General features: G+C 45.0%; 1 protein-coding gene across 4 annotated transcripts in view; it reads left to right on the top strand.

Moving 5' to 3' along the window:
• The window catches only part of KDM5B (lysine demethylase 5B), a 188952-nt gene that overhangs the window by 78162 nt on the left and 92608 nt on the right, over positions 1-18182 (top strand). For all 4 annotated transcript variants that reach the window (XM_065403804.1, XM_065403805.1, XM_065403803.1 and 1 more), the window contains 5 exons: positions 8403-8490; positions 13072-13178; positions 15871-16029; positions 16684-16803; positions 17472-17630. In XM_065403804.1, coding sequence (XP_065259876.1) covers positions 8403-8490; positions 13072-13178; positions 15871-16029; positions 16684-16803; positions 17472-17630 — 633 coding nt within the window. The remainder of the gene's footprint in view (positions 1-8402; positions 8491-13071; positions 13179-15870; positions 16030-16683; positions 16804-17471; positions 17631-18182) is intronic.

Genomic DNA, 18182 nt, shown 5'->3' with positions numbered 1-18182 from the left:
GCGTGGCCGCTCAATGGCTAGATGCAGAAGAGAGAAGGTGTTCAGAGGGGGTCAGGTGTGTCGTCCTAGAAAGTAGGAAGCCATCCACGCGCCGAGCCTACCTGGCGAAGTGGTCCAGGTGGGTGGGCGGGCTGGGCACTTCCCCAATGTCTTCCTTGCTCCAACTTATCCTTGAGTACTTCCTTCACCTTAGAACTCAGGGCCTGGTGCCTTCCTCCGTCAGGGTGCACTGGCGGCTATATCGGCATTCCATCCGCCGGTCCAGGGCTGCTCGGTTTTCTCCCATACCATGACCTGGCGTTTCCTCAAAGGGCTAGATGGGTCTTTTCCGTACACTAGACCCCCTGTTCCTCAGTGGGATCTAAATTTGGTATTATCCCGCTTCACGGGGCCCCCGTTCGAGCCCCTAGCCACATGCTCATGGTCTCACCTTTCATGGATGGTAGCCTTCCTCGTGGCTATCACGTCAGCCCGGCGGGTTTCGGAGCTCAGGGCCCTGACCTGCGACCCCCCACACACAGTCTTTCACAAGGACAAGGTACAGCTCCTGCATTCCTCCCTAAGGTGGTCTCCGCTTTTCACATGGGCCAGGACATCTTCCTGCCTGTCCTCTGTCCCAAACCTTATGCCTCTAGTGAGGAACGCCGCCTCCATATGCTCGATGTACGTAGGGCACTGGCTTTTTATCTAGATCGGACTAAGCCATTCCGCAGGTCTTCGCAACTATTTGTTGCTTCAGCTGAGCGCATGAAGGGTCAACCGATCTCCACCCAGAGGCTTTCCCAGTGGATTACATCATGCATCCACACATGCTACGACCTAGCAGGGGTTCCCTCACCACCTATCATGAGGGCGCACTCGACAAGGGCTCAGGCCTCGTCAGCTGCCTTTGTCGTCCATGTCCCTATCCAGGACATCTGTAGAGCCGCTACCTGGTCCTCAGTGCACACGTTCACCTCGCACTACGCGATTGTCTCACACGCCAGGGATGACGCTGGTTTCGGTAGAGCTGTGCTTCAGCCAGGGAATTTGTGATCTCCTACCCACCTCCATCAGGCATAGCTTGCAATCACCTACTGTGGAATACACACGAGCAAGCGCTTGAAGAAGAAAGGACAGTTACCTGTTCCGTAACTGGCGTTCTTCGAGATGTGTTGCTCATGTCTATTGCACATCCCGCCCTCCTTCCCCTCTTTCGGAGTTGGTCTGGCAAGAAGGAACTGAGGGTGGGTGGAGTGCGCGGCTCCCCTTATAGCGCGCTATAGAGGCGCCACTCCAGGGGTCGCAGCAGCGCTCCCCCTACGGGTACTGCTAGGGGAAAAACTTCCGGCACCGGTGCACGTGGCGAGCACGCACACCTACTGTGGAATAGACATGAGCAACACATCTCGAAGAACGCCAGTTATGGAATAGGTAACTGGCCTTTCCAGCCCCTATGCCCACAGAACTAAACCTCCTAAATGAAATGCAGAAAAAATGGCTGCTTTTGCTGCTGTTTCTTCCCCCTACTCCATCATACTACCTTTGGCCCAGATAAGGTGCTTTGGGCTGGGAACCAGGAGACCGTTATTATTGAGAGGGGCACTGTATCCTACCGAAAGGTTAAACAATGGGAATAAATAAATAAAAGATTTTTAATATGGCAGACACAAATTTCACTTCCACTTTAAATAAAAAAAAACCCAACATTATAAGAATATTTAGCTTTCAAAATGAAGCACTCAAAAGTTACTGAAGGCCAGAATTCAAGTTGCCAGTAGAGCCTTAAATCTGCACCCATGTATATATGCATAGATAATATGATCATATACAGCTGTCTTTACACAGAATTTTTGCTACATTCACTGCATGGGATGGACTGTATCAGGGGATTAACTGGGGTCATGTAGTGAATGAGACTTCTTGCTAGAAGTTGGTTAGTGAATAAGGCAGGGAACTGCAGGAAGAGAAGATGGTTTTATGCTTGAGGCCTGTAAGGTGGGAGGGTCCCAGAGCTCGGACTGCAGCCTGAGCCTGACTGGTCTACACTGCAATTAAACAGCCCCTGAGCCTGAGCCCCACAAGCTTGAGTCAGCAGGCATGGGCCAGCCGCAGGTGTCTAATTGCAGTGTAGACATACCCAGGAAGTCCTGAGTTAGAGTTCTGGCTCTGCGACTGATTCAGTGGGTAGCTTCCTTGCCTTGGCTTTCCTGAGCGGTTCCAGGAGCACCTGGTGAGGATTGCTGAGATTCTGGAGAGAGAGATTTGTCATGTTGGAGAAATCCCACCAGATTTTTGACATCTTGTCAGCCTCTAGTCCAGCTAGGATTGGCTTCCTCATAAATGAGAGACTCCTTGACCAGGGTGGATTTGATTTAAATTAAATTACTAGCCAGGAATTTAATTTATTTAATTAATAATCAATTTAATCATGGTTTTCTACATAAAAGTGTATTCTTGTTGGTTGTTATAACCTAAATACATATTCTTCACAACTCATAGGTTTCATTTTTAGAAGGTAGACACTATACATTTTAAAACAGTTATTTACACCTCTACCCCGATATAACGCTATCCTTGGGAGCCAAAAAATCTTACCGCGTTATAGGTGAAACCGCGTTATATCGAACTTGCTTTGATCTGCCGGAGTGCGCAGCCCCTTCCCCCCCCCCCCCCCCCGAGCGCTGCTTTACCGCGTTATATCCGAATTCATGTTATATTGGGCCGCGTTATATCGGGGTAGAGGTGTATTTTGAAAACTTTTCAGATTAGTTGTACAGCTATATCAGAAAATGAATGATTGTTTGGTTATTTCATTTACCAAAGGTAATTGAAGCAGATATTTATGAAGTTATTGGGAGGCGAACTATCTCCAATTCAACAGGTTAATCATTAGTATTTGGAGGATTTTCTTGCCATGCTGTATTAGGAGGAGAACATCACCAGACAGACATTTAAATTGTTTTTTTTAACTAAAACAACAACGTTAAGTATTCTGGATTTTTTTCTTCAACAGCAAACATAATATTTTAACAAAACAAGCATATGTCCCTCACTTCTCACATTTATCTCCAAACTTCTTCTCCTTGTCCAGATCTATTCCACCCCCAACAATTTTCTATTCATTGAACTTTTTGAAACTTTGCACTTTTAGAGAGAGGAAAGAGATTGACTCTGTGTACACAAATTTGCAGAGGGACAATAGGGTTGAGGTCTGTTATTTCTCACCTCTATATTTATTTATTTATTTTAAAACATTTTTGCTGTTAACAAGCATGTTACCTCTGGAGAGACAAATCCACAGTTTGAGAACTGCAAAACTAAGCATCTCTGATGGTATCTTCTAGACTGAGCACTGAGTCCCATTGGGTAGATAGAAAGATTAACCTAAATAACCTATACAGAAGCCTGTGGAACCCCATAAGATTGGGTCCCTAATCCATGAACTATTGGAACTAATTTACAAAACTTTTCTTAAACATTACATGAATATATTGTCTCATACTATAGAATTAGAATTTATAATCCCTATTCCATGATGAGATATCTTTGAGCTATAATGTATTTTAAGTAAAACTATCTTTAGAGAGGTTTTTTCCTCAAAAAGCATTTTATCAAAAAAATCCAATTTAAATAAAAAAGTGTTTTTGTTTTGTGTTTTTGTTTTTTGTTTTTTTTAAATCATTGATTTTTATCCACCCTGTCCTTGACCCAAGCTCTAAAGCCTGTGGCAGACACCAGCCACAATAATATCCCTGTGAAGTGATTAACAAAGCAGTGGAGGCCCCTGCAATGTGGTTTAAATATTTCTATGCTCATCCCAACTTTCTTAGTTCAGCAGTAGAACAGGATGGCTGCCTTCCTGTTTAAGCTTCTGCATGACATTAGAGAGATGATCAGGGACATAATTAAGGAAGGCCAATTGCTGGCCAACATGGCCTTATAAGCTGAGGCCTCCTCTATTGTGGCCAAACGTACTGCCACTATAGTAACAATATGCAGCACAACGTGGCTCCAGGCATCCCAAGAGGAGTATATGCCATGAGGGAGGACTTGTTCTTTGAGAGGAGAGCGCTATTAAGAACATATAGACAGTGCTCTGCACTCATTAAGACTCAAAAGCCGCCATACAGGATTTACACGCATAGTGCAAGCCATATTGTCCTCAACCCCAGTCGAGCAACAATTCTGTCCTGTTATTCCTGGCAACACAAGTACTGTGCCAAGCCAAGGTACAACAGAAGGCACTAGCCTTCCTCTTTCTTGGCAGTGAAGATCCATATGACACGTCAGCAAATTTGACAGGACTGTTGGGAGCCACATCCGATCCAGTCCAGAGAGTATGGCATTCGGAAGCCACCTTGCTCAGTTCCACTGGGTATGGTCTGCCATACCATAGGATAGATGGATGTTGGAGATCATCATCCATGGCTAACACATACAATTCTGCTCTTTACCCCCTACCTCTACCTCCCTTCCTTGTCCCTCTTCAGGAATTGGAATTGGAAAAGATGCAGAGATGGACAGCAGTGGTTAGGGATCTGGGGCATATGAGGAGAGATTAATAAGATTAGCATTTTTCAGCTTGGAAAAGAGACGACGATGGGGGGATATGATTGAGGTCTCTAAAATTATGACCAGTGTGGAGAAAGTAAATAAGGAAGTGTTATTTACTCCTTCTCAGAACACAAGAACTAGGGGTCACCAAATGAAATTAATAAGCAGCAGGTTTAAAACAAACAAAAGGAAGTATTTCTTCCACAGATTGACTGTGCATTGTGTGAACTCCTTGCCAGAGGATGTTCTAAAGGCCAAGACACTAACAGCATTAAAAAAAGAAATAGATAAGGTCACGACAGATAGGTCCATCGGTGGCTAATAGCCAGGATGGGCAAGGATGTTGTCATAGAATCATAGAAGATTAGGGTTGGAAGAGACCTCAGGAGGTTATCTAGTCCAACCCCCTACTCAAAGCAAGACCAACCCCAACTAAATCTGTTGGGTTGCCTCTGTTTGCCAGAAGCTGGGAATGTGAGATGGGATGGATCACTTGACAGGATACTAGGCTAGATGGACCTTTGGTCTGACCCAGTATAGTCATTCTTATGTTCTTCTCACAAGAGCCCGGCCACTTTGCATCATCTATGAGCCATAGGGGATGTTTAAGTAGAGTTCAGGGGCAGAGGCTTCCCATCATTCTGAAGAAGAAAGGGGGTCTTCGTCCTACCCTAGACCTGAGGAGACTCATAAAATACATACACCATCTGAGGTTTAGGATAGTAACTCTTGCTTCCATTATTCCTTCTCTCTGAGCACAAATCTTGTTTCAGTCTCTAACCTTACAGGATACATACTTTCATATAGATAGCTACCAGGCCCCAACAGGAAGTACCTGGGATTCACAGAGATGCTCAACCATTATCAGTAGAGGGTTCTGCCCTTTGGATTCCATGGCACTGGGAGTATTCACAAAATGTCTGGCAATAGCAGGACTGATGGATGACCTGTAATGCCTCGTCTTCTGTAAGAATAAGGTAGTACTGCATCCCCATGCTAAACTTTTATTCCCTGAGACTTGTCTGACTATCATCTGGTTCACACAATAAATTTTTCCCTAGGCCATATTCTCTTTTCTAAGGGAAGCCAGGTTACAAACTTTTACATAAATTAATGGAGATATCCTGTCCATTAATTTATGATTAAAAAGCTAATGTACTCAATGATTAAAAAGCTAATGTACTCAATGATTTTTTTGCCTCTGTCTTCACAAACAAGGTCAGCTCCCAGACTGCTGCACTGGGCAGCACAATATGGGGAGAAGGTGACCAGCCCTATGTGGAGAAAGAAGTGGTTCGGGACTATTTAGAAAAACTGGATGTGCACAAGTCCATGGGGCCGGATGCGCTGCATCCGAGGGTGCTAAAGGAGTTGGCGGATGAGATTGCAGAGCCATTAGCCATTATTTTTGAAAACTCATGGCGATCGGGGGAGGTCCCGGATGACTGGAAAAAGGCTAATGTAGTGCCCATCTTTAAAAAAGGGAAGAAGGAGGATCCGGGGAACTACAGGCCAGTCAGCCTCACCTCAGTCCCTGGAAAAATCATGGAACAGGTCCTCAAGGAATCAATTATGAAACACTTAGAGGAGAGGAAAGTGATCAGGAACAGTCAGCATGGATTCACCAAAGGGAAGTCGTGCCTGACTAACCTAATTGCCTTCTATGATGAGATAACTTGCTCTGTGGATGAGGGGAAAGCAGTGGATGTGTTATTCCTTGACTTTAGCAAAGCTTTTGATACAGTCTCCCACAGTATTCTTGCCGCCAAGTTAAAGAAATATGGGCTGGATGAATGGACTGTAAGGTGGATAGAAAGCTGGCTAGATCGTCGGGCTCAACGGGTAGTGATCAATGGCTCCATGTCTAGTTGGCAGCCGGTTTCAAGCGGAGTGCCCCAAGGGTCGGTCCTGGGGCCGGTTTTGTTTAATATCTTTATTAATGATCTGGAGGATGGTGTGGACTGCACTCTCAGCAAGTTTGCAGATGACACTAAACTAGGAGGCGTGGTAGATACACTAGAGGGTAGGGATCGGATACAGAGGGACCTAGAAAACCTGATGAGGTTCAACAAGGATAAGTGCAGAGTCCTGCACTTAGGACGGAAGAATCCCATGCACTGCTACAGACTAGGGACCGAATGGCTAGGTAGCAGTTCTGCAGAAAAGGACCTAGGGGTCACAGTGGACGAGAAGCTGGATATGAGTCAACAGTGTGCTCTTGTTGCCAAGAAGGCTAACGGCATTTTGGGCTGTATAAGTAGGGGCATTGCCAGCAGATCGAGGAACGTGATCGTTCCCCTTTATTCGACATTGGTGAGGCCTCATCTGGAATACTGTGTCCAATTTTGGGCCCCACACTACAAGAAGGATGTGGAAAAATTGGAAAGAGTCCAGCGGAGGGCAACAAAAATGATTAGGGGTCTGGAGCACATGACTTATGAGGAGAGGCTGAGGGAACTGGGATTGTTTAGTCTCCAGAAGAGAAGAATGAGGGGGGATTTGATAGCAGCCTTCAACTACCTGAAGGGAGGTTCCAAAGAGGATGGAGCTCGGCTGTTCTCAGTGGTGGCAGATGACAGAACAAGGAGCAATGGTCTCAAGTTGCAGTGGGGGAGGTCCAGGTTGGATATTAGGAAACACTATTTCACTAGGAGGGTGGTGAAGCACTGGAATGCGTTACCTAGGGAGGTGGTGGAGTCTCCTTCCTTGGAGGTTTTTAAGGCCCGGCTTGACAAAGCCCTGGCTGGGATGATTTAGTTGGGAATTGGTCCTGCTTTGAGCAGGGGGTTGGATTAGATGACCTCTTGAGGTCCCTTCCAACCCTGATATTCTATGATTCTATGATTGTCTCCTAGAACTGGAAGGGACCTTGAAAGGTCATTGAGTCCAGCCCCCTGCCTTCACAAGCAGGACCAAGTACTGATTTTGCCCCAGATCCCTAAGTGGCCCCCTCAAGGATTGAACTCACAACCCTGGGTTTAGCAGGCCGATGGTCAAACCACTGAGCTATCGCACCCCCATACTAAAAGACCTCTTATCTTAATAGGACAAAATCATTGAATGCTTCCCAGACTGACTGTAGCTTGTCCTCTGAGCCTAATACCATTAGCCATCTTCTCTTGGTGTTTATCCAAGTGGATTGAGATTTGTATCCAAAAGTGGATTTTGGATTTACTAGTCATACTAGTCTTTCGGAGTATTGGGGTGTTTTCTTACCAGGTTCAAGGCCACCTCCAGGGCCTGCCATAGAAATGTGCTCATTGTGGAGATTTGCAGAGCTTTTACTTGAAGCTCAGTCCACCTTTCCATGTAGCATTGCTTTCCTGATGTGGCGTGAGGTTGGAGGCCTGTTTCAGTAGTGCAGCCCTACAGTCTTTTAGATGTTAGCCTTCTTGATCCTCCCAAGAGTGGGGATCTGTAGTGATAATATTGGAACGACTAAGAAGAGTTACTTGCTTGTAGCATAAGTATTTCAAATAGGTTATTGATTTAGATGAATGCTCCACACCCTTCATCCCCATTTATTCAGAGCCTAACCAGCCGTTGAGGAGGTGGAAGGAACTGATGATGAGGGCCCTTCAGGTGGCCTTTCAGTGGAGCATTACATAGCTTGAAGCAGAGGCCACGTGGTCTCCCAAGGGTCAGTTTTTCAGAAGGTTCTGGTCTTTCAAGTGTGCAGGTATATGTTGAGAGTGTGGGTCTCTACTGATGATCTATTGAAGCTATAGGTAAGTAAGTCTTCTTTACCTCTGAACAATGTAGTTTGTAATGAACAGTATCTGGGTTACAAATATAACATTCAGAACTGAAGAATTGAGGTTTGAGTAAGATGTTCAATTACTAAATATGACCATTTATTTTTTAAGGCTACTAATATTAAAATGGAGTCAGATGAAACCCCAGAAGCCAAAACTCATAATTTGAGGCGCAGAATGGGATGTACACCTGCAAATGGTAAGTGGGTCAATGGGGGATGAAACAAAATATGAATGTGACGCTGCTGCTTGCAGGAGGGATGCTCAAAAGCAGCAGCCAGGCATTCTACCTCAGCAATCCGCCCCAACCAAACTTTTCACTCTTACCTTCACAAATATTGTGCAACATGCAACAAGCGGCTATGACCATAGGAATATTATCTTTGTTGAGATTTAACCTACCATAAAGGCATCACCAGTGTGCCTTCAATCTGCCAAATGCACATCCCACGGTCATCCTGCACCTATTCAGCCTATTGTTGAACGTTACTGCTATCTAAGTTTCCCGTGTATGGCTTCATGAGCCATGACATTAAGGGGTACGCTGGGTCACCCCGAATCACTGTGGGCATTTCAACATCCCTTGCTGTAATCTTCTGGTCTGGAAAGAAAGCTCCTGCTTGCCGCTTTCTTTACAGGCCAGTGTTTCTAAAGATGCAGCTTTCCAGACCACCCCGCATTGATGTCAGTGAAATGCCTGTGGTGATCCACAACACCATGGAGAAGTACCACTTCCTATTGATATACGCTGTTGCAAGGTGGTCCTGTGCCATCTATCGCCCCTCCGTAGTTAGGGAAACCCATTTCTGCAACGCCATCCACTATTTCACGCACATTGCCAAGAGTCATGGTCCTTTGCACCAGGATGTGAGTAATAGCCCTCCACACTTGCATTAACGCAGCCCCAACAGTCGACTTCCCGACTCTAAACTGATTTGCGACCGACCAGTAGCAGTCTGGAGTCACCAGCTTCCACGTTGTGATCGCCATGTGCTTCTCCGCCGAGAGGGCAGCTCTCATTTGGGTGTCTCTGCGCTGCAGGGCTGGGGCGAGCTCAGCACACAGTTCCAGGAAGAACAACGAGGAGTCCTTGTGGCACCTTAGAGACTAACAAATTTATTTGGGCATAAGCTTTTGTGGGCTAGAACCCACTTCATCAGATGTATGGAGTGGAAAATACAGTAGCAGATATATATACATAGTATATGAAAAGATGGGAGTTGCCTTACCAATTTGGGGGGGTCAGTCTAACGAGACAATTCAATTAACAGTAGAATACCCAGGAAGGAAAAATCACTTTTGTAGTGGTAATGAGGGTGGCCCATTTCAAACAGTTGACAAGAAGGTGTGAATAACAGTAGGGGGAAATTAGTTTTTGTAATGACCCATCCGTTCCCAGTTTTTATTCAGGCCTAATTTGATGCTGTCCAGTTTGCAAATTAATTCCAGTTCTGCAGTTTCATGTTGGAGTCTGTTTTTGAAGTTTTTTGTTGTTGAATTGCCACTTTTAAGTCTGTTATTGGGTGGGGTGTCCAGGGAGATTGAAGTGTTGTCCTACTGGTTTTTGAATGTTATAATTCCTGGCGTCAGATTTGTGTCCATTTCTTCTTTTGCGTAGAGACTGTCCGGTTTGGCCAATGCACATGGCAGAGGGGCATTGCTGGCACATGATGGCATATATCACATTGGTAGATCTGCAGGTGAACGAGGCCCTGATGGTGTGGCTGATGTGATTAGGTCCTATGATGGTGTCCCTTGAATAGATATGCGGACAGAGTTGGCACTGTGGTTTGTTACAGGGTTTGGTTCCTGGGTTAGCGTTTTTGTTGTGTGGTGTGTAGTTGCTGGTGAGTATTTGCTTCAGGTTGGGGAACTGTCTGTACGCGAGGACAGGCCTGTCTCCCAAGGTCTGTGAGAGTGAGGGATCGTCCTTCAGGATAGGTTGTAGATCCTTGATGATGTGCTGGAGAGGTTTTAGTTGGGGGCTGTAGGTGATGGCTAGTGGCGTTCTGTTACTTTCTTTGTTGGGCCTGTCTTGTAGTAGGTAACTTCTGGGTACCCTTCTGGCTCTGTCAATCTGTTTCTTCACTTCAGCAGGTGGGCATTGTAGTTTTAAGAATACTTGATAGAGATCTTGTAGGTGTTTGTCTCTGTCTGAGGGATTGGAGCAAATGCGGTTGTATCTTAGAGCTTGGCTGTAGACAATGGATCGTGTGATGTGGTCTGGATGAAAGCTGGAGACATGTAGGTAAGTATAGTGGTCAGTAGGTTTCTGGTATAGGGTGGTGTTTATGTGACCATCGCTTATTAGCACTGTAGTGTCTAGGAAGTGGATCTCTTGTGTGGACTTACCCAGGCTGAGGTTGATGGTGGGGTGGAAATTGTTGAAATCCCGGTGGAATTTCTCAAGGGCCTCCTTCCGATGGGTCCAGATGAAGACATCATCAATGTAGCGCAAGTAGAGCAGGGGCGTTAGGGGACGAGAGCTGAGGAAGTGTTGTTCTAAGTCAACCATAAAAATAGCAGGCCTGCTGACCTGAAGGCATAAATTGTCCTCAAATCTGAAATAGTTGTGGGTGAGGACAAAGTCACAAAGTTCAGCCACTAGGTTTGCCATGACATTATCAGGGATACTATTCCTGACGGTGGCTTTCCTCATCCAAAAGTTTTGCAGCCACTGCTAGTCATCCCAGACCTGCATAATGATGCAATCCCACCACTCTGTGCTAGTTTCCCGAGCTGAAAAGCAAGGGTACACCATGTTCAGCTGTGTCAGGAATGCCAAAAATAATCTAATGTTGCTCCTATCGATGTCAGACAGCATGTCAGGCCACTGTGCATCCCACTGAGTTTGGAACTTCACGATTAACTGCACTGCCATTCAGGATGTGCTACTGACAGCTAGCAGAACATGGGAGAGCCGTGCGGATCCATTCTTTCAGACAGATGGTGGGGCAAGCAGAAAAGAAGGGATGTTTAAAAATGCCACGAACCGAAGACTGAAGCACATGGAATGGGGTGATGGAAAGCAAGGAATCATGGGACATTGAGCCCGGACCCATGATGTGCTGCGATCCACTCCATCATCCCACAATACGTAGCAGTAGAAGGTGGAGAGCTGAAATGTGGGATAGCTACCCACAGTTCATTGCTCTCACAATTGATGCTACTACCCCAAGTGTGGACGCGCTATGCCGACAGAGGAAGACAGTGTAAACGTGCAACAATGATTTTCTTTTATGCTTTTTGCTCATTGACTAAATTTTTGATAAAAAAACCTCTGCCAGTGTAGACATAGCCTTAGAAAGATTGACCTTTAAAACAGATGTCATGACACAACTTTAACTACAGTGGTGCTTCCAAGTCACTATAATAAACAATTCCAGGTTAATAGAAGAAATGATCCATGATATCCTGATAAAGAATAAAAATTGTTGACTGAGTTCAGTAGAACAAATCTGAAAACTATTTAGTTTATTTAAAAAGTAACAAAACTACTCCCTAGATGACTTGTCCCATTTCTTGATTCTCTCTCACAAACCCGGACTGTAGACTTGTTTGACTTTGCAGATTTTTTTAAAAATAAACTTAGGTATGAACAATATTTCTGAACAATGAGATTGAGTTGTAATTTGTGCTAACATATGTGGATCAATATTTATATTTCTTAATGTAATTTAATATCTCATCAACTGTTTCTGTCCACCCTGATAATCTGTCAAATTTAGAGAACAAACCAGATTTCACAGCAGATTTCTCCTAGCATAGTGCACCTTAATTTATAACCTTCAGAGTTCCACTTGGAGCCCTGAGGATCACTGCATGTTCTTCTTTTACTGCATACCCCCCAAAGACCCTACACTGTGGCAGCTTTCCCTTATTCTGAGGAGTGCCGGTCATTGTGCTGCTTGAGGATGGGGGTGGGGTTGCTAGAAAGCAATATGAAGAGCTTCCCTTCCCAGAAGACTCCTTTTGGTACCTATTTGGTTTTTTGGGATATTTTCTTGGGGCAGTTGCCATTGCAAGAAAATAAAGTATGAAAATCATCATAGGACATTATAGTGTTGTTTCTTTTGTGTCCCTGTGAAATGTCCCATTAAAGAATAATCCAACCACGTCTATGAACCTGAAATTTCATTCATCCTTTTTTTTTTTTAAAGTTCTTTGGATCACTGAAACTATTTAAAGCAACAGAGTCCTGTGGCACCTTTACGATTAACAGATGTATTGGAGCATAAGCTTTCGTGGGTGAATGCCCACTTCGTCGGATGCATGTCATTCACCCACGAAAGCTTATGCTCCAATACATCTGTTAATCTTAAAGGTGCCACAGGACTCTGTTGCTTTTTACAGATCCAGACTAACACGGCTACCCCTCTGATACTTGAAACTATTTAAAATATCAATTCTAAATAAACCATATGTGTTTGTAGTGGCCTGCATCTGTTTATGATCCCATGCTTGTTTTATCCTGATAATACTAGCCTTTCCAGGTCGGAGTTCAAGTGCTGCCTAAAGTAACATGAAAATGTGTTTGGTGTCCTTTGTGTCCATATTACACAACCCCCACAAAATCTGGCACCTTTGGCAGTCTTTGCACAGATACCTAAAGACGAGCATAGCCATTGCAGTAGCCATATCTCAATAGGAACAGATTCACTCAGAAAGAGAGCCCCTCCAAATGTATATAATGATATGATAATACGTGCTTCAAATACTGTTTATGCTGTGAAATATTTGTTAAACCCAGTAATAGTCTAATTTTCCTTTCCTGTATCAGAGAAGGAAATGCCTGGCACAGTGAAACGAGAACCTGCTGAGAAAAGAGAACAAAGAGACTCGGAGAGAGAGAAATCAAAAGGGCGCTCTAAAAAAAGCACTAATGCAGTGAGTACTCCCTGCCCTTCTGGCACTTAATTTTAATTGCAGACAGTCCTGGGTTAGAGCTGGGTGCATAGTATAGTATAGGTAGTGGGAATGGGAGTTTCCTGAATCACTCTCATTCCAGTCATAGGAATACAAACAGAGTGTCTATGCCTGCTGGAACATAGGTACCATCAGGATTTTATTTCACCCTGTTTCAACTGAAATAATTTCTATCCTTCCCCACAGTACTGCCTTAAAATAGCAACTGTGATAGAACAGTCAAAAGAAACCTGGTTCTTCTCCGGGCTTCCTCACTCTGGATATGGGTTGATCTGCTGATCTTTCCCTTGGTAGAAAGAACAGGAGTACTTGTGGCACCTTAGAGACTAACTAACAAAGTTATTTGAGCATAAGCTTTCGTGGGCTACAGCCTACTTCATCGGATCCGATGAAGTAGGCTGTAGCCCACGAAAGCTTATTCTCAAATAAATTTGTTAGTTAGTCTCTAAGGTGCCACAAGTACTCCTGTTCTTTTTGCGGATACAGACTAACACGGCTACTACTCTGAAACCATTCTCTTCGTAGGTGTACCAGTTAGAAAGAAGATGTAATAAGAGTTTTCGCACCCAGCTTTCTAGCAGACCCACCTCTTACTCCACTGTTTGAACTCTAACTCAGATGCTCTATTTGGTTCAACATAGCAGATGCTTCTCCTAAAAAGCAAAGGAAAGGGAAACTTTTACTTGTGGAGAAGACAATATACACGCCCTTTCAGTCCTTCCCACTGCCTGGATCCTTCTCACACATATACCCTTTTACTAGACGGGAGGGGGAGGAATGCACAGTTACTGGAAGACAGGATTGCACCAGACCCTAGAGGTACAAAATAAAGGGTACTGGGAGTCCTATTCTGTCCTCAGTTGTCTTGCAGCAGTACTGCTGTCGTCCCCTGTTTAAGCAAGGCTTTAAACAGTAACATTTTTTCCTACCACTAGCTAAGTTCCTGCTTCTGTTCACCAGACTCCATAGCTCTCCTTCCTCTACCTCCAAAAAACGCGCCCCTACTGTCCTTCAGGTGCTCCTGTGAATCTTCGGAGTACCTGCTCCCTCTTCTGTGGATCTCCTAGATCAGGGGTCTCAAACACGCGGCCCGCGGGGCTCTTGTGTGTGGCCCGCCAAGCTCCCCACCACTCCCCGCACCCCCCCCCCCCCCCGCCCCTCTGCCTACCCGTGGGATTGCCTCCTGACGCTGCAAGCCTCACACTGCTCTCTGAAGCAGCCGGCAGCACGCCCCTTCAGGCCGGGGGGAGGGGGAAGGAGGCAGAGGGCTCCGGCATTGCCTCCTTCCAGGCACCGCCCGCCGCAGCTCCCATTGGCCGGGAACCGCGGCCAATGGGAGCTTCGTGGGAGGTACCTAGAGGAGCAGCAAGAGCAGCACAAGCAGGGAACCCTGACCCCCTCCCCCTCCCCCAGGGGCTGCAGGGACATGGTTCTAGCTGCTTCCTGGAACGGAGCAGCGTGGAGCCGGGGGCCAAGGCAGGCAGGAAGCCTGCCCTGGCCCCAGTGAGTGCCGCTGCCACCCCAGAGCCGCTCTAGGTAAGCGGCACCAGGCTGGAGCTCACACCCTGAACCCCTCCTGCACCCCCAACTCCCTGCCCTGAGCCCCCTGCCACATCCCGCACCCCTCCTGCACCCCCAACTCCCTGCCCTGAGCCCCCTGCTGCATCCCACACCCCAACTCCCTGCCCTGAGCCACTTGCTGCACCCTGCACCCCGACCCCCTGCCGCACCCCTCTTGTACCCCACACACCAACTCCCTGCCATGAGCATCCTGCACCTCAACTCCCTGCCCTCAGCCCCCGCTGCACCCTGCTCCCTTTCTGCACCCCCTGGGGGCAGCGTTGGGGTGGGAACTTCAGGGAAGGGGTTGGAATGGGGCAGGGAAGGGGTGGGAAGAGGTGGGGCAGGGGCGGGGCCTAATTGGAAGGGGTGGAGTGGGGGCGGGGCCAGAAGCAGTGTGTGGGGGGTGTCAGTGATGCGGCCCTCGGGCCAATGCACTAGTCCTCATGCGGCCTTCGGGGTCATCTGAGTTTGAGACCCCGTCCTAGATGATGTGGGTGGAGCTCTCATGACACAGCACTGAAGGCCTGCCCTGTCCAAAAGCAAATGGCTCTGCTTAGAAAGCTGTTGCCTTCCTGGTGAAGGGCTCGGGTCCAGTCCACTAACTCTGAGGAAGAAGGAAGATGCTCCCATAACCAGAATTCCCCTGTTTTCTGGTGGCTGCTCCAGGCAGTTGGCCTCAGGACGTTGAAGCGTTTGCACACAGATCAGTCTGAAAGTAAAGAGCAGGAGATCCCTCCAGTACTAAGAATAAAATTGAGTCTCTTTATTTAGCAAAACAGATTGGCCAGGCTTCAACACTTTTGGTGGTGATTTCTTAATTACAAAGGGATTTATATAAATTCTACCACAGAAACAATGAGGAGTCCGGACTCCTTGTTGTTTTTGTGGCTACAGACTAACACGGCTACCCCTCTGATACTTTCTACCACAAAGGAGAACAAAGTTGATGTTCACTGTCTCTGTTCTTTTATGGAAATAAAATAAAAATAAACACTGGTAAATGTGACAAATGACTTAGTTACCAAAATGATCTCTTGCCACGAACTGCTTAAAGCACTTAAATTCCCAGTTTGGTAATTTCTTGTTACAGGTGGATTTGTATGTATGTCTCTTATGTGGCAGTGGTAATGATGAAGACCGTCTCCTGTTGTGTGATGGCTGTGATGACAGTTACCATACTTTTTGTTTAATTCCACCCCTTCATGATGTTCCCAAAGGGGACTGGAGGTGTCCCCAGTGTCTGGCTCAGGTAAACTGAGAAATTAGGCTGAAATGTGTTTTTGTTCTCTCCTGGCTTCTAATGATCAGAAGTTCAGAACTGCAATTTATTATGATGAAAATAGTCCTGTAAAATGGGTGGTAGAAGATGAAACTGAAACAAGGACTGGGTACATTTCAGATTGTTAGACATTACAACATATGCTGGGCCCCAAATTTGATCTACTTTAGTAGTATTAAAACCACTGAGAAAGGATGCTTTGGATTTTAGATAGCTTTTTACATAATGAAATCTTAGCACTATGTCACTGGGGTTTTCAACTTAGATGACGTTTGTGGTGTTTTCTGCGTTGCTATAGCAGAGGAAGCAGAATTTGCTATGATCTAGCTATGCTGATCTCACCAGTGATTCATCTGATTTACAAACAAATATTGTTGTGGTGTGGTGGATTAAGCTCAGAGCTGACAGGCATGATGGGTTCTATTTCTGACTCTTCCAGTGGCTGCTTGTGTGACCCTGGGCGAGTCATTTCATTGAAATGCCCCAGTTTTCCCCTGTTTGTAAAATGGGGATAATACTGATCCATCTTTGTAAAGTACTTTGAGATCTACGTTTGAAAAACACTAAAGTGCAAAATGTCTTATTTTTAACTCATTGGTAGAAATAACCATATTTTAATTGCAGGAGTGTAATAAACCACAGGAAGCATTTGGTTTTGAACAAGCGGCAAGAGACTACACACTTCGCACATTTGGAGAAATGGCCGATGCATTCAAGTCAGACTATTTTAACATGCCAGTACATGTATGTTCATGTGCTTACTATGATGCTTTAATACAATTTTCAGTTTTCGTGCTTATTAAAGTATTAAACTTGGGGTGGCGAAGAATCCAGAGTTTTGAATGTGAACAAATCCAAATGGGAAAGCTCTTATTTAAATATTATGTTAATTTGTAAAGGCTTCTGTTCTTTGTTAGTATTTTGGTTACTGCTCCACACGTTTCTGGTTTCTACCACCATCCAAAAATATATTCCTCCTTAAACTCCTGCCCCAAATGTCCCTCATTACTGAAGGAAAAAGGCAACATTTGATGCAGTTTTGTGAGCCTTACAATACTAACATTTTGCTGTGTTGGTTTAGTTTTACATAATTACACTAATAAGTAACTTCCACTATGAAGTTCAGAAAGTAACTATTAACTATTAACTGAGGGGGTGAGGTGGGAGAGGAGAGAGAGAGAGCATGCACACCTGATGTAACCAATGGTACTCAGGTATGTTTCTGGCTCTAGTTAAAGTCCCTTTGACATGATGGGAAAATATTTGAAGCTTGTGAACTTCCTCCTTGAATTTGCTTCGTCTATATATGTCACGTGTTTGTTACCTTTGGTTACTGTACATCCATAAGCACTGTGAGAAGTGCAACCTTCTGTGTGGGCTTATATTTTCTCTTTCTCATGTTTCATACCCAGATGGTTCCCACAGAGCTAGTTGAAAAAGAGTTTTGGCGACTTGTGAGCACCATTGAAGAGGATGTCACAGTAGAATATGGGGCTGATATTGCTTCAAAGGAGTTTGGCAGTGGCTTTCCAGTTAGAGATAGGAAAATTAAACTTAGGCCAGAAGAAGAGGTAAGTCTTAATTTGCTCTCTGAGTGCATACTTTCATTTAATGGTTTTACAAAATACAAGTCTTGTGTTGAATTATTTTTCAGTTTAAAGAAACCTATTGTAATTCTGTATTACAGTGTATTCCTGCTGTATGTGTGACTGGCACTATTTTGACAAAAGGAAATGGTATTGCAGTCTTGGAGGACTAACATTATATATAAGCAGACTTTTAAAATGACAAATGTGCATCTTAGAAGTTGACAGCTTCCAAATTATATTTCTTGAAAGAGTAGCCTAATTTTATTGCAGCAATTCCTAGCACAGAGATTTTCTTTAAAGAGGAGCAAGTGCATTGGATGTTAAAGTTCTTGTTATTTTATTGACCTTATTTGTATGTTTTTCAATCTAAAAAGACTAATTTCTTCTATCAGAAGTAGCCCTCTGAAAAGTTTTGCTGCCTTCTTTGATTGCTTATCTATATGTGATCCATGTCTAGCATGTATATGCTCCATGTGCTAGAGATTGGAATGCTTTAGCCAGCAGTGTTTGTTGGTTCCACCCACTCCCTCTTCT

Source organism: Emys orbicularis, chromosome 4 (assembly GCF_028017835.1).
Source record: "Emys orbicularis isolate rEmyOrb1 chromosome 4, rEmyOrb1.hap1, whole genome shotgun sequence".
Classification (NCBI taxonomy): domain Eukaryota; kingdom Metazoa; phylum Chordata; order Testudines; family Emydidae; genus Emys; species Emys orbicularis.
This window is presented reverse-complemented; position numbering and strand designations above follow the sequence as displayed.